The sequence below is a fragment of the Populus nigra genome, chromosome 4 (genome assembly GCF_951802175.1).
Source record: "Populus nigra chromosome 4, ddPopNigr1.1, whole genome shotgun sequence".
NCBI lineage: Eukaryota > Viridiplantae > Streptophyta > Magnoliopsida > Malpighiales > Salicaceae > Populus > Populus nigra.
This window is the reverse complement of record NC_084855.1, coordinates 9,254,242-9,267,313: the sequence shown is the minus strand read 5'-3', so window position 1 is coordinate 9,267,313 and position 13,072 is coordinate 9,254,242. Positions and strand designations below refer to the sequence as shown.

General features: G+C 34.5%; 3 protein-coding genes across 4 annotated transcripts; 1 reads left to right on the top strand and 2 right to left on the bottom strand.

The window, feature by feature from the left end:
- Positions 1 to 4,786: 4,786 nt before the first annotated feature.
- Positions 4,787 to 7,645, top strand: LOC133691349 (probable isoaspartyl peptidase/L-asparaginase 2). Its single transcript, XM_062111816.1, has 4 exons — positions 4,787 to 5,022; positions 6,412 to 6,645; positions 6,811 to 6,897; positions 6,976 to 7,645. The coding sequence occupies exons 1-4, from the start codon at positions 4,861 to 4,863 to the stop codon at positions 7,477 to 7,479; spliced, it is 987 nt and encodes a 328-aa protein (XP_061967800.1). The 5' UTR covers positions 4,787 to 4,860; the 3' UTR covers positions 7,480 to 7,645.
- Positions 7,646 to 8,552: 907 nt separating this feature from the next.
- On the bottom strand, positions 8,553 to 9,308 carry LOC133691350 (uncharacterized). Of its 2 annotated transcripts, XM_062111818.1 has the most exons (3): positions 9,178 to 9,308; positions 8,812 to 9,081; positions 8,553 to 8,694 (listed from the first exon to the last, which is right to left on the bottom strand). In XM_062111818.1, exons 1-2 carry the CDS (start codon positions 9,187 to 9,189, stop codon positions 8,833 to 8,835), a joined length of 261 nt encoding a protein of 86 aa, XP_061967802.1. In that variant the 5' UTR covers positions 9,190 to 9,308; the 3' UTR covers positions 8,553 to 8,694; positions 8,812 to 8,832. The 2 variants fall into 2 exon arrangements, with proteins under 2 accessions (XP_061967802.1, XP_061967801.1); XM_062111817.1 differs by lacking the exon at positions 8,553 to 8,694 and having other exon boundaries at positions 8,747 to 9,081.
- Positions 9,309 to 9,803: 495 nt separating this feature from the next.
- LOC133691054 (D-3-phosphoglycerate dehydrogenase 3, chloroplastic-like) lies at positions 9,804 to 12,904 on the bottom strand. Its single transcript, XM_062111373.1, has 5 exons — positions 12,100 to 12,904; positions 11,251 to 11,627; positions 11,073 to 11,183; positions 10,897 to 10,992; positions 9,804 to 10,622 (listed from the first exon to the last, which is right to left on the bottom strand). The coding sequence occupies exons 1-5, from the start codon at positions 12,638 to 12,640 to the stop codon at positions 9,951 to 9,953; spliced, it is 1,797 nt and encodes a 598-aa protein (XP_061967357.1). The 5' UTR covers positions 12,641 to 12,904; the 3' UTR covers positions 9,804 to 9,950.
- Positions 12,905 to 13,072: the final 168 nt, after the last annotated feature.

Below are 13,072 nucleotides of genomic sequence, written 5' to 3'. Positions count from 1 at the left end.
GTCACAGTCGTGGTCGATATCAAAACCTAAATATAGGACGATGCCGTTGAGTTTTGGGGGACCTCAATTTAGAGGAAATTATCTAACCAATCTCAATTTCGGAAATGTAGATACATGTTTTCGGGACTTGGGTCATGCATGACACTGCTAATTGCTTACTTTGTACCAATATTATCAAATACAGGTAACGCGTGTTGCTAATTCATTTGTTTGGTGTTGCTAAAAAATTTAAAATAATTTTTTTTTATTAAAATTTAATATGATTTGTATATTTTGAATTGTTTTGATTTATTGATGTCAAAAATAATTTTTTAAAAATAAAAAAATATAATTTACATGTATTTCAGCATAAAATATTATTTAAAAAATAATTATTATCACAGTGTGAAAAAGCATAGTATTCTCTGCAAATTTTTTCTGGTTCTCTTATATACCTATTATTAATTAGGTGTTCTGACACATTTTATTGCCTTTCAATAAATAAAAAAAGAAAAACTAGATGAGGTTTCAAAAAGGTGAAGCCTTTACAGAGTTTTGATCATAATATCCTCAATTCTCTTGTCTTCATCATAGAAAAGCAGAAGTATTATTTCTAACCCAATAACATCATTTAAAAAAAATATTAACTCTTTATTTTAATTTTTTTCACTTGGGTGTGACTCTCTTATCACTATTTAATTTTCAATTCAACATTCTTTATCAAGATCTCTTTCTTAAAATAACTTCATCTCGAAGAATGTAACTTGCCATTACCAATCTCTGCGTGAAGGCTCCTTCGACCTAACTTTATTTTCTTTTATTTTTATGCTATGCATGTCCCTTTACTTTAACCTTTTCGTTACATTACTTTGGTGTTTTGTGCTATATAATATTTATATATACAAGTGTTCTCCTTTTTTATATATGTATAATTATACTTTCATTTATAAAAAATAATCTTCAGAACTTGTCATATTATAGTTTTGAATATTAATTATTACTGAATTTGATTAAGTTGATATACAGTAGGAAATATCAAAAGACAATTGAGAGATACTTGTGAGTTTTGTTTCAAGTTTTAAACTGTGTTTGCAGTATGTTGAAACGGAGATAGATAGGAGAAGAGGATTATTTGGGTCAATAATTAAAGTACAAAAATGTTAAGATTAAAGTATGCTGATCAGGGTTAAATCAGTTTTTTTTTAATTTTTTTTTTAATTTTTAGCACAATGAAAACACTTAGAAAGCAAGAATTTTTAGCCTAACGCTGAGGGGCTTCTTAGCCTTTTCGTCTTATTTTAAAAACAATTAAATGACCACCTTGCTTTTAAAAGCAAAGAATACTAAATTTATTGCAATATAGTTTTTTTTTTATTTTCATGTGGATTGATGAATAATTTGGTATTTTTTTTAATTTTTTAATATAAGATAACTTGTTTACTTCCACTTAAATTATTTCTTAACTTTTTAATATAAGATAACATTACTGCACTTAATATTTTTTTTTTAGCATACATGGATAGCTATATATATATAGCTACAACCACATTATATAGCTACAACCACATGACTTGTTTTTTACACTTCATATTTTTTTTTATAGCATACAGCATCCGTTCATATGAATTATTTCTTAACTCTTCAATGTAGAATAACTATCTACACTACACTTTATATTTTTTTATAGCCTATATTTATATTTATTGTTTTTTAATTTTTTAACATGAGATAACTATATATATGAACACATCTATGTAAATTGTTTTTTCTTTTACTTTTTAATATAGGATAACTATATTAAATTTCATTTTTTTAAAATTTTTATCTATATACATTGTTTCAAAACTTTTCGGATATTAAAACCTCAAATATGCTTATATATTTTTTAATTTAACATGAATCAACCTGTGTGACCTAAGACAATTTATATGATCCGGAACGTAATACCATGAACAGGTCAACTTCATACCAAGTTTAACATCTACATGGCCTGAATATATATTTTTTATATTAGAAACATCTTACAGAATTCTCGACGTAGCACTCCGCACCTATCTAGTTATCTTATATTGAATGCGAGATCCATAGCAGATTGATTCGATGGGTGAAGCTTTGAAGTTCGGATTCAAAATGGAGCAATTGAGCTCATCATTGCTAGCAAAGTCTCAAAAGTGCTTATTAAAAAAGAGAGATTGAAACATGTTTTTTTTAATGTTAAAATAAATTACTCACAATTATGTGTACTGAATGCATATCGGTGTGCATTGGAGACGAATGAAGAAAGCTTGCATTTATGATGGAAAAAGATAGCATGGAAAACTTCAAAAGAAAAGCCAGAAAGAGCCAGTGAAGGACAGCAGAGTTTTTGATGGGACAAGTGGTCCTGAGGTGGGGTTGTTGATGGGCCTCTCCTTCTTTTGTGGGACAAGTTGGATCTGACATTAGCTAATCTTTTAGGCCTCAAGTGTCCCTTTTGTGGGCTTAGCGAAAGGGACACTGCTACATTTTAGGTGTTGCCGAGCCCGTTTATTTTTATATTTTAAAAACATTCTTGAAAAGATTTTTTTTTTTAATTTAAATTAATTTTTTTCAGTGTTTTCATATTATTTTTATGTTTTAATATTAAAAATATATTTTTAAAATATATATTATTTTAATACATTTCTAAATAAACTTTTTTAATAAAATAACTGCCGTAACATTTTCAATCATCCAAAACAAATTGCCGCTACCAACCATCTGTTAAGAGATACCAAGACGTGGCTCTGGTTCTAATTGGCAGCGTAGAATGTCCAGCCTGTCAAATTTTCACAGATTGGAATCTTGTTCTTTGATCTTTGGGCGGATGATAAGCGGATAAGGTATTCTATTTACATTTTAACTGGTGAACGTGGGGGTGAGATGCTTTTTAACTAGCATAAGGACATTCTAGTAATCTACTGCCTAGATAGATAAATGAAGCCGTCCACGTCGGAAAAGAAGAATCTTGCGTGCAGCTGGATTGGCAACATGGAAGCAAATTGGGTCAGGGCCCAATTAAATATCTTAGCCCACCTCAACGCCCGGAACATGAGATAGGCTCACTTTACTAACATTACGGTTTAGCCGACTTGTCGCGCAAACTTCTTGAATGGGCCTGAATAACGGCGGACTTTTTTAAATGAACCTTTTTTTGCGCGCTTAGCCACCGGTTATTAGATGTACCAGCCAATGATGACTTCAGCCCAGATTGGTTAAACACGGTGGACATGACAATATTCTTTTTAATTCTTTTAATATTTTTTATTACAGTATTTTTCAAATTCGTTCTTCTATATTGTGCTAGTTTAGAATTGGTTTTTATATTTTATTTCATGTTATTGTTAATGAGGTTGTAGTGTTAAAACATTTTATTAATGCTTGATTTTATTTAAAAAAATCCAGAACAAAAGAAATAAAAATTAAAAGAATATGGACTAAATTTGATATAAAAATAATTTAAAATCAAATATTTATGGATGAAATTAAAAAAAAAAATTAAATTATAAAAAAATTAAAAAAATAAACAACAATCAAAAGAAAACCAAATTCAATATAAAAAATAAATGATACCAAATAATGAGAGGTGAAATTGAAGAAAAAAATAAATAAAAAAATAAGAACCAAATTGAAAAAAAAAACAAATTAAATGACACTTTTATATTTTGGCAACGAGAAGAAAGAAATGACGAAGAAAATAGTCTACTGAAGCTCAATCACCACGCCGCCATGTGCACACATAACAACAACTAAAAAGGGACGGTGAGGTACTTTTAGTGTCGCTCTAGAAAGCGGTGTTTGGACATGGATCGACGTCGTACGTGTCGCTAGAAGGGTATGGACATCATACATGCCAATAATTTTTTTATTTTAATATTATTTATATTAATTAAAAGATAAAATCGTCATCCTTTCAACTTTGTTTACTAAAATAAATAATTGGAAAGACAAAAAATTATTATATTCTTTACATTTTGCCTTTAAAATTTAAAATGACTAAAATGCCCCGTTCAACTTTTAATATTTTTTTTTAGAGTTATATAGTCACTAAACTATGCATTTAAAAGATAATAAAACTAATTATCCCCTGCAAATCTTATAATGATAAATGAACTCTAAAGGAAAAATATCATTTTACAAAGTTCAATGATTTTTTATTAAAAGAGTAAAATAATATAGTAACTAAACTATGATTTTTTATTAAAAGTTAAACGAGTGCACGGTGAGCATGCAGGAGTAGGAAATTGTTGTTCATTGTGTAAATATTAATGAAGAAAAAGAGCCAAACGAGAATTATTCATGTGCAATAAATATTATACCTACTAGAAAAAAAATATTCTGATTCTACTTGATAATAAAATCTAGCTGTTTCGATGGTGGTAGAATCTAGCTTTACCAAGAAGTGTATAAATGATTTTGCTTGCTTATAAAATTCTGTTCTCATATCGAATCAAAATAGATAAAGGGCAAGATCGTAAACATATCAAGCCCACTCTACTCGTAATTATTAAAAAAAAAAAAAAACCTAAAGTGACTATCTTATAATGTCTGCTCGTAGTAATAACGAATCTTGACAGTAAATTTAGTGCAAGTTAAAATAATTCACAGGGGCAATACCGTAAATTGGTGGTTGAAAAAATTTAAATTTAATTAAAACCTGAACCAACGCACTTGGAAACTGGTCTAGTCAGGGTTAGAACCCACACCCTCCTCCACAAGAAGTGAGCAAGGACAGAATAGAACAATATGTAGTAAGGTTTCAGGTGTACGAGGAGTCCGCGAAGCGCCTATATATACTGAGACCACGAGCTCTCATTGCACACACAAAAAACACGCGCCTCCGAGTAAACAAGAGCGAGAAAAATGGGAGGGTGGGCTATAGCGGTGCATGGAGGCGCTGGTGTCGACCCAAATCTCCCACGAGAGAGACAAGAGGAGGCCAAAAAACTCCTCGCTCGCTGCCTTGATCTTGGCATCTCTGCTCTTCGCTCTAATCTCCCCGCTATCGATGTTGTCGAACTTGTTGTACGTTATCCCTCCCTTTCCATTATTAATTTCTTACAAGCAAGTTTTGTTTTTGTTTTCAACTGTCGTGAACAAGGGGAGAAAAAAAACTGCACATCATCAATCCCAGATCTTTCTTGGTATATGAACATGCACGGAATTGATATAAACAAAAGTTTATGATTTGCACTCGAATTGATACCATTTTTATTCTACATTAGTCTTTGTGGTTTTTCTTTTTGGCATGTGTTCACGGACCAACCTCGTCCTGTTTCTTGAATGGACAAAGTAATTTTGGGGCAAATTAGCATCTAAAATAAAAAAAAAACTAACAAATTAAAAAACAACAAAAAGTTCCAGCAAAATCACAAACTTTTGGATGACGCGGTTATAAATTGTGATATTTAATTAAATTTTATGTTTTTGAATTACAATATCAATTAAATTTAGAATTAACCAATTGATTGTATTGTAATTATCAATTAAATCAACCGACTAGTTTACTGATATAAACAAAAGCTAAAAAAACAAGAAACAAAAACACTGATTTTTTTTATAAGAAAAAAAACTGTAAATAAGAATTCTAAATTCATAAGTTTATTCTCTTTAAATAATAATACTGAAGTATGTCTTTTTATGAGGTTTATAAAGCCTTATATAGACTAAAAACCCTACCTTAACAAGTAAACAAAAAAAAATCAAAAAATAGTAAGTAAACACTTATAGAATCTAAAACAATGCATGAAGTCCAAAATTAATAATAAAAATTACAAAATTACTAAAGCTAGAGCTCCAGCGTGAGATTTTTAAAATCTAATATCCCACTGATCCATAAATGCATATGTTAGACCATTTATATAATCTGTCCAAGGTAAATTCTCATCTAATTGTGGTAAACTCATATCTGACTGCTAAGAATTACTCGTTATCACAAGCCCGACTACATCATTAACACTGTGTAAACAATAATTTTTTAAGATTTTAATTGGAGTGTTTTTTTAAGTCTACAAATGAGACAAAAATATATTTTTACACATAAAATATATTTTAAAAAAATGTTCATAAACTTATAGTTTTTGTATGAAAGAGTCAATCGATTTATACAACTAAATTAACCAGCCCACTAGTTGAGCTAGAGAACTGACAGTAAGGTTACATGTTAGATTGTATCGTATCAAAAACACGTGTTTAAAAATTGCTATTTTGAAACGCGATAATATAAAAGTATTATTTTGTCAAATCTTTCTTAAATGTTTTTATTCTGCTAAAACTTTTAATTTAAGTGTGCTAGTTTTTTTTATAAAAAAATATAATTCTGGTGTTTTCTGGTTTCAAACGTGAAAATAAAGATTAAGAACATGGCTAGTGAATGATTAAGAGTTGAAAGAATCCTGTTTTTTGTTGTTACAGGTGAGAGAATTGGAAACGGATCCTCTGTTTAATTCTGGGCGTGGATCTGCTTTAACAGAGAATGGAACAGTGGAAATGGAAGCCAGCATAATGGACGGGCCAAAGAGAAGATGCGGTGCCGTATCTGGTTTAACAACAGTGAAAAACCCAATCTCTCTCGCAAGACTTGTGATGGAGCAATCTCCTCACTCCTATCTTGCTTTTTCTGGCGCTGAGGAATTTGCCAGGCAACAGGTACCCCCCCCCGGTGCACGCCTCCTTAACTCGTACCATTGAAATATTATATAAGCAATTTGCTCCTTTACTACTCCAAGAAAGGGTGAATAAAAAAGATAATTAATGCATTCAAGTACGAAAAACATGATGATTAAGTAGATTACTTATTATTGGCTTTGTTAGGGTGTTGAGACGGTGGACAATGGCTATTTTATAACGGAGGAAAACCTGGGGATGTTGAAGTTAGCAAAAGAAGCCAACTCCATCCTGGTATGTTGCATCCCTACGAGCTTTTCATTTGATGCGGTGGGCCCATTAATTGACTCTTTTCTTGGTGTCCCAAACCAGTTTGATTACAGGATCCCAGCCGTTGGATTGGAAAGCTGCAGTGTGGGGCCCCCTGATGACAATCTCTTGGCAATGAACGGACTCCCAATCAGCCTGTATGCGCCAGAAACAGTGGGGTGTGTGGTGGTGGACAGCCAAGGGAGGTGCGCTGCAGCCACGTCGACAGGTGGGCTCATGAACAAAATGGCAGGTCGTATTGGTGACTCGCCCCTGATCGGTGCTGGGACCTACGCTTGTGATCTTTGTGGGGTCTCTTGCACAGGAGAAGGAGAGGCCATCATACGTGGGACACTAGCGCGCGATGTAGCGGCGGTGATGGAGTACAAGGGATTGAGCCTGCAAGAAGCAGTGGATTTTGTTGTGAATGAGAGGCTTGATGAAGGGCGAGCTGGTTTGATAGCAGTATCCAGAAACGGGGAAGTGGCGTGTCGTTTTAACACGAACGCGATGTTTAGGGGATTTGCCACTGAAGATGGTTTCACGGAAGTCGGTATCTGGGACTGAACTTTTTGCTGTGAACCTGGTGTGGCTGTATTTTGCTTTTGACAAAGGGGATGCTTTTATGCCACCCAACGTCACGTGGCCGTCAAGTCGGAGCACAATCTTATTCCATGTTACTATCAAACTTATGCTATTAGAAATAAAACTGAATGCTCGATTAGCGTTTAAAGTCTCTGTTTAAATTCGTGATCAATTAATTCCTTTGAATAACTTTCTTGATGAGCAGCAGTACTCGAATTGCCCGCGACAAGGAAAGAGTCTCTCGAGAAAAATAAGGAATTTCGTGAGAAATACGTGTGAAATTTTCAAGAAAGGTAAGACAACACGTGTCTAAAAATTGTTTTCTCTAGCTAGCTGTAACCTAGCCTCTAAGTGTGTGTTTTGTAGATATTTTTGTTACTTATCACATGAAAAAAAAAATATCACAACCAATTTTTTTTAATAATAAATGTTATTTACGGCTTTTATATTTACATCAGTAGCAGAAAATATTTACAACCCAATCAAGAAATATTTACAGAGAAAACAATTTAATCTCAATTAATATGATTATACAATGATTAATATAATATAAAATTTTATTAAAATCAAATTAATTAAATCTAAATTATCTATTTATAATTCTTATAATTTAATTATATCTAATAATTGTTTTAGCTTATGAACAGACCTGTATATCTAATAATCACCTTCAGTTTATAAATAAATCTGAAATGCTCATAAACAAGCCTCAAACATCACCATAATTCATCTAATTTAAAAATGAGTTTGTAGCATCTGTATAAGGAGAAAATGACTAATATCACCCTAACTTGTAGATAAACTTGTGATACTCGTGGATATACCAGTTTCCACCCCAACTCGTCTAACTTGAAGACATATCTATAACGAGGAAGTTGAATTTATATTATTAAAACTTTATTTATTTTTACAGTTTATTTATATTTGAAAAAAAGTTATGAAAAATTAAAAAACAAAATTCAAATACTAATATAAAAAATTAATATCTACCACAAAATCAAACACTCACCATCTAAGTTTTACTTTCTTTTGACCATGCACTTCATCATCAAAAGAAAAGAAAGCCCAAACAAGCACCGTTCTAGTGCCGTCAAATTTCACCCAATTTATCAGCAAATAGCTCAAAACTTTACCACGAGGTTCAAGCAAAGATTTTTCTACAAAATGCTTTTTTCCGAACGGGATACTTCAAAATATCTGCATAAAAAGATTCCGAAGTAATAAAAAGATTCCGAAGTACGGACCAATATCCCAATTAAGAAACATGAGTTTATTTCTTAAGATTCATTTTCTACATGTATCTCACACACATACAGAAAGATGGTGATATCATGATCATTTGGTGGTGTTATCTTTGCCACGACCGCCCATGATGGCATCCTTTGCAGACTTGAAGGTGTTAGTCACTGCAGCAGCTGCGCTAGACAAAATTCCACCACCACTGCCAGAATCCCTCGTGTTGCGCTTAAGATGAACCACCCCCACTTTCTCATCGGTGGATTCGCCTTTCCCCGCTGAAGTCCGGTGATCGACAGTCTCCACCCTGGTTTCAGCTTCACCTTCTTCGTTTATCCTTTCAGTCTCCTGCAAAATACAATGAAATTAACAATATACATATATAAGTCAAATAAACCATTCGATAATTCAAGTTAGATCTTGGAAAATGGACTCATTTGGTACCTGTGTCTTCATGTTGTGGGAATTTCAGATATGTTTTTTTTGTTACAGAGTTTCAGATATTTTTGAAGCAACTATATATAATCTTATCCTGCTTCGGCTCCTTCCAGATTTTTATGATCCCGTGAGCATATATAATACTCTCCACTTCACCTAACAGCATGAGGTATGGACACGTGTTCCAAGCGTTGGCTCACACTGCTTCTTCATGGTTGAAAAAGGTGGACACGCGGCTTGTTGTTGTTTCCTGGCAACCACTCAGTAAGGGCCGGCGCAAAAACAAAATTTTAATTTTAATTTTTTAAATCATTCCAAATCAATGTAGTATCTTGATGGCATTTTAATTTTTTTAAAAAATACTTGAAACATAAACATTAAAATTTATTACATTTCTAATTGTTTTATTTTAGAGGAGATATTTTGTCATTGTCTTAGTAACCTTTGTCTCCCTTGAATGCGGATTTGTAACATTTTCGTTGTTCATTTTGGCCAAACTTTACTAGCATTTTTTTAAAAATCATTTAAACAAAAGGATTTATAGAATTTTTATCCTTGCATGTAAATTAATTTACAGCCGAGACGAACATGTCAAGTGCCGAAGAGATATGAAAGACTAGACTATCGGAACGCATGAGCAAGCATGGAAATTGATTAAAAAATGATCACTCGTTTAGGGGGAAGAAAACAACAAAAACAAAATCAACCTTGGCCCATTGGCATTGATTTCTTCAATGTTGGGCATGAAATACACTTCAAGAATGACAGAATTGTGCGCCCTACAACTTAAGAAACACAAATTCTTCAACTGCTGGTATCTCCCCGATTCTCTTTAGCGCTTCCTTGTTAGGTTCCTCGTCCACACCAATAATCATTACTGCCTGTTTTCGTGGAGCAATCCTGCCAACGCTCATGAAACTCACATTTACATTCTCCTCACCAAGGATATTCCCCACACTGCCAATCATACCTGGTTGATCAACCTGCCTGCAAAGTATGAGACTGCCTTCCATGCTCACATCAACACCAAATGAACCTACCTTGGTGAGGTGGGGCTTCCCGTCTTTCACTCTTCCCTCGACTTTAATCTCACCAGAGTCAGAAATTGCAGTGGCAAATTTAGATTCTACATTGGCAATTTGGACCTGGATGAACTCAAGTGGATTCTCAGGTGAACCATCCAATAGAAAGCGCTCTTCTGTTATTCTCAGTCCTCTCTGCTTAGCAGTGAAGTCAGCATTTACCAAGTTAATAAAAACACTGGTGATAGGCTCAATCAGACCCTTGGTAATCATTGCACGAAGAAGCCGAGTGTCGAGATCATCTGGACCTCTGGCAGAAGCATAAGTCACCTTTACTGATTGTACACCACTTCCACCGGCAACCAGTTGCACTGCCAGTCTGCCAAGCTTTTCTGACAGGGTGACAAACGGTGCAAGTTCTATTAGAACCTGTAACGAACAAAAATAATCAGAGAAAAAAATTCAGACTCTCCGCCTTACACTAAGTAAATAAACATGAGCAAAGGGAACAAGTCCTCTACACCATGATCAAAAGCAGAGAGGTCACAATGCTTCAACTAATAATATCATATCCATAAACATCACATAAAAATGGTGGAAAGCTAAGACTTGAGGTATTTCCAGTTTGATTCATCAAAGGCATGCATAAAATATCCGTAGTGAAATGTTGGTGAGGGATTAAAGGTTTGAAAGAAATGATAACCTCAGCAGGAACCATTGGCGCGTTTACAGCAGTTGCAGCAAGTTCCCCTTTTAAAGCTCCAATAACAGCTTCCGCTACTTCAATGGCTACACCTTCCTGGTTAAATCTCATAACCATTATGCAAGATGATGAAAATGAGATGTAAACCAGAAGCCTAAATAGATGGTCATGCATACTTGAGCTTCTGTAGTGCTAGCACCAAGATGAGGAGTCACTGTCACGTTTTCATGCAGCACCAGCCTGCTGTCTTTTGGAGGGGGCTCTTCTGTAAAGACATCAAGTGCTGCCTGCACGAATGAGGACTTGGTGAAGAAAACAGGAATAATGCAATGAGGACTTGGTGAAGAAAACAACCTGAGCAACAATCCCAGAATCCAGAGCTCTAACTAGAGCTTCCTCGTCGATCACTCCTCCACGAGCAACATTGACAATTCTAACTCCTTTCTTCATCCGGGAGAAAGCCTGATCGTTGAAGATTTTTGATGTAGCAGGGGTAAGAGGCATGTGTAGGGAGATGAAATCTGCTATCGATATAGCTTCTTCGAAAGTCAACAAATCCACACCTATAGCGCGGGCACGGTCTGCAGGGGCATAAGGATCATGTGCAATCACATGCATGCCAAGACCTTTGGCACGCCGAGCAACCTCTGAACCAACCTTTCCAAACCCTATGACAGCAAGCGTCTTCCCCACAAGTGAAACCCCGACATATTTGCTTCTTTGCCACTTGCCTGGGCAGATACAATAAATTAACAAGTTATTTTATTAACATGATTAATGTTCATGCAAAATGAGTCATTACCATAGAATTTGAAAAATTGGTTGATACAGAGACATGATAAGCTATTGTTTGGAAATTACTCAACTATTGATGAAGGATATGGCCAAAACACAACCAATTTGCTAAATCTCAACAATTTTGTGCATATCAGAAAACAAGATTTGATGGATGCCAATTCTCTAAAAAAAAAAATATCAAATCACATTATCCTCCAAATTTTCACTAACCATGCAGTAAGGTTTAAATAAGCAAATCCACATTAATCATTATAACAGAAACAAATTGAACAAAGACTTGAGACAACATACCAAAGAACAAAATTCAACCTACAATGGTAAAGCAAGCCACCTGCTCGAATAAATGACTAAATGGAGTATGAAAAAATCGTAATCATGATCAAATAAAAATAATAATTTACAAACCAGCTTTAAGAGAGGCATCAGCTTGAGCAATATTCCTGGCCATAGCAGTAAGCAAAGCAATCCCATGCTCAGCAGCCGCAATCGTATTAGCCGTCGGCGCGTTAACCACCAAACACCCATGTTCCGTGGCAGCCGACAAATCAACATTATCAATACCAACGCCAGCCCGACCCACAACCTTAAGTCTGCCGCCTGAACGTTCAAAAACCTCGCGGGTGACCTTAGTCCCACTTCTCACAATCAACGCATCACAAAGTGAAATCTTAGTACATAACTCCTCAGGGCTGAGGTTGTAAGAGCAGTCAACATTCGCAAATGTCTTTAGTAGCTCGAGACCAGCTTTTCCGAGTTTTTCGGCGACGAGAACTGTGGGCTTGGGGTCAGCCAATACAGTGGCAAAGACAACGAATCTATATGCTTTTCTATTTTGGCAGCGGGTACAGTTGGCTGTTGTGAAAGGTGAGGGAAAAGAGTGTTTCCATGAGAGAGATGTCGGTTTTGTGGGAGTAAACACCAAGTTTAAAGAAGATGTAGTCACCATTTAAGGTCCTCTTTGCCTCGGCCTGCTGTCTGTGTAGGAGTCGTGAAATCAAATGAGTGTCGGATTCACGTTGACACTGCACAGTAGTAGAAGTGTTTGTGAAGTGGAGGGGAATCGAGTGTGAGTTTGATGGATGGGTATATGCAATAGCGGCTATTGATTGGCTAGGGTCTTTGAAGCTGACAAGCGAGCAAGAAGAGAGAAGATTGGATTGGTAGGCAACCACGACCCACTATTTGTGTATTTGATTAGGTTTTGCCCTATAAAAGAAGATTGAAATCCATGAATCTTGTTGTGATTCGTTTGATTTACTGTTTTTAAACGGATTAAATGTTTCTTTAAGCTTGGAAATAACTTTATACAAAATTTTAGAATATTTTTAAATTAAAATAAATTAAAATTGAGATTTTTGGAGTTTAAAAACTCTAACCA

Coding starts and splice junctions, on each gene's coding strand:
- LOC133691349 (XM_062111816.1), top strand. CDS start 4,861: ATGGGAGGGTGGGCTATAGCGGTGCATGGAGGCGCTGGTGTCGACCCA. Junction 5,023..6,411: donor TCGATGTTGTCGAACTTGTT/GTACGTTATCCC, acceptor TTGTTGTTACAG/GTGAGAGAATTGGAAACGGA. Junction 6,898..6,975: donor AAGAAGCCAACTCCATCCTG/GTATGTTGCATC, acceptor GTCCCAAACCAG/TTTGATTACAGGATCCCAGC.
- LOC133691054 (XM_062111373.1), bottom strand. CDS start 12,640: ATGGTGACTACATCTTCTTTAAACTTGGTGTTTACTCCCACAAAACCG. Junction 11,184..11,250: donor ATTCTGGGATTGTTGCTCAG/GTTGTTTTCTTC, acceptor TCATTCGTGCAG/GCAGCACTTGATGTCTTTAC. Junction 10,623..10,896: donor CGCCAATGGTTCCTGCTGAG/GTTATCATTTCT, acceptor TGTTCGTTACAG/GTTCTAATAGAACTTGCACC.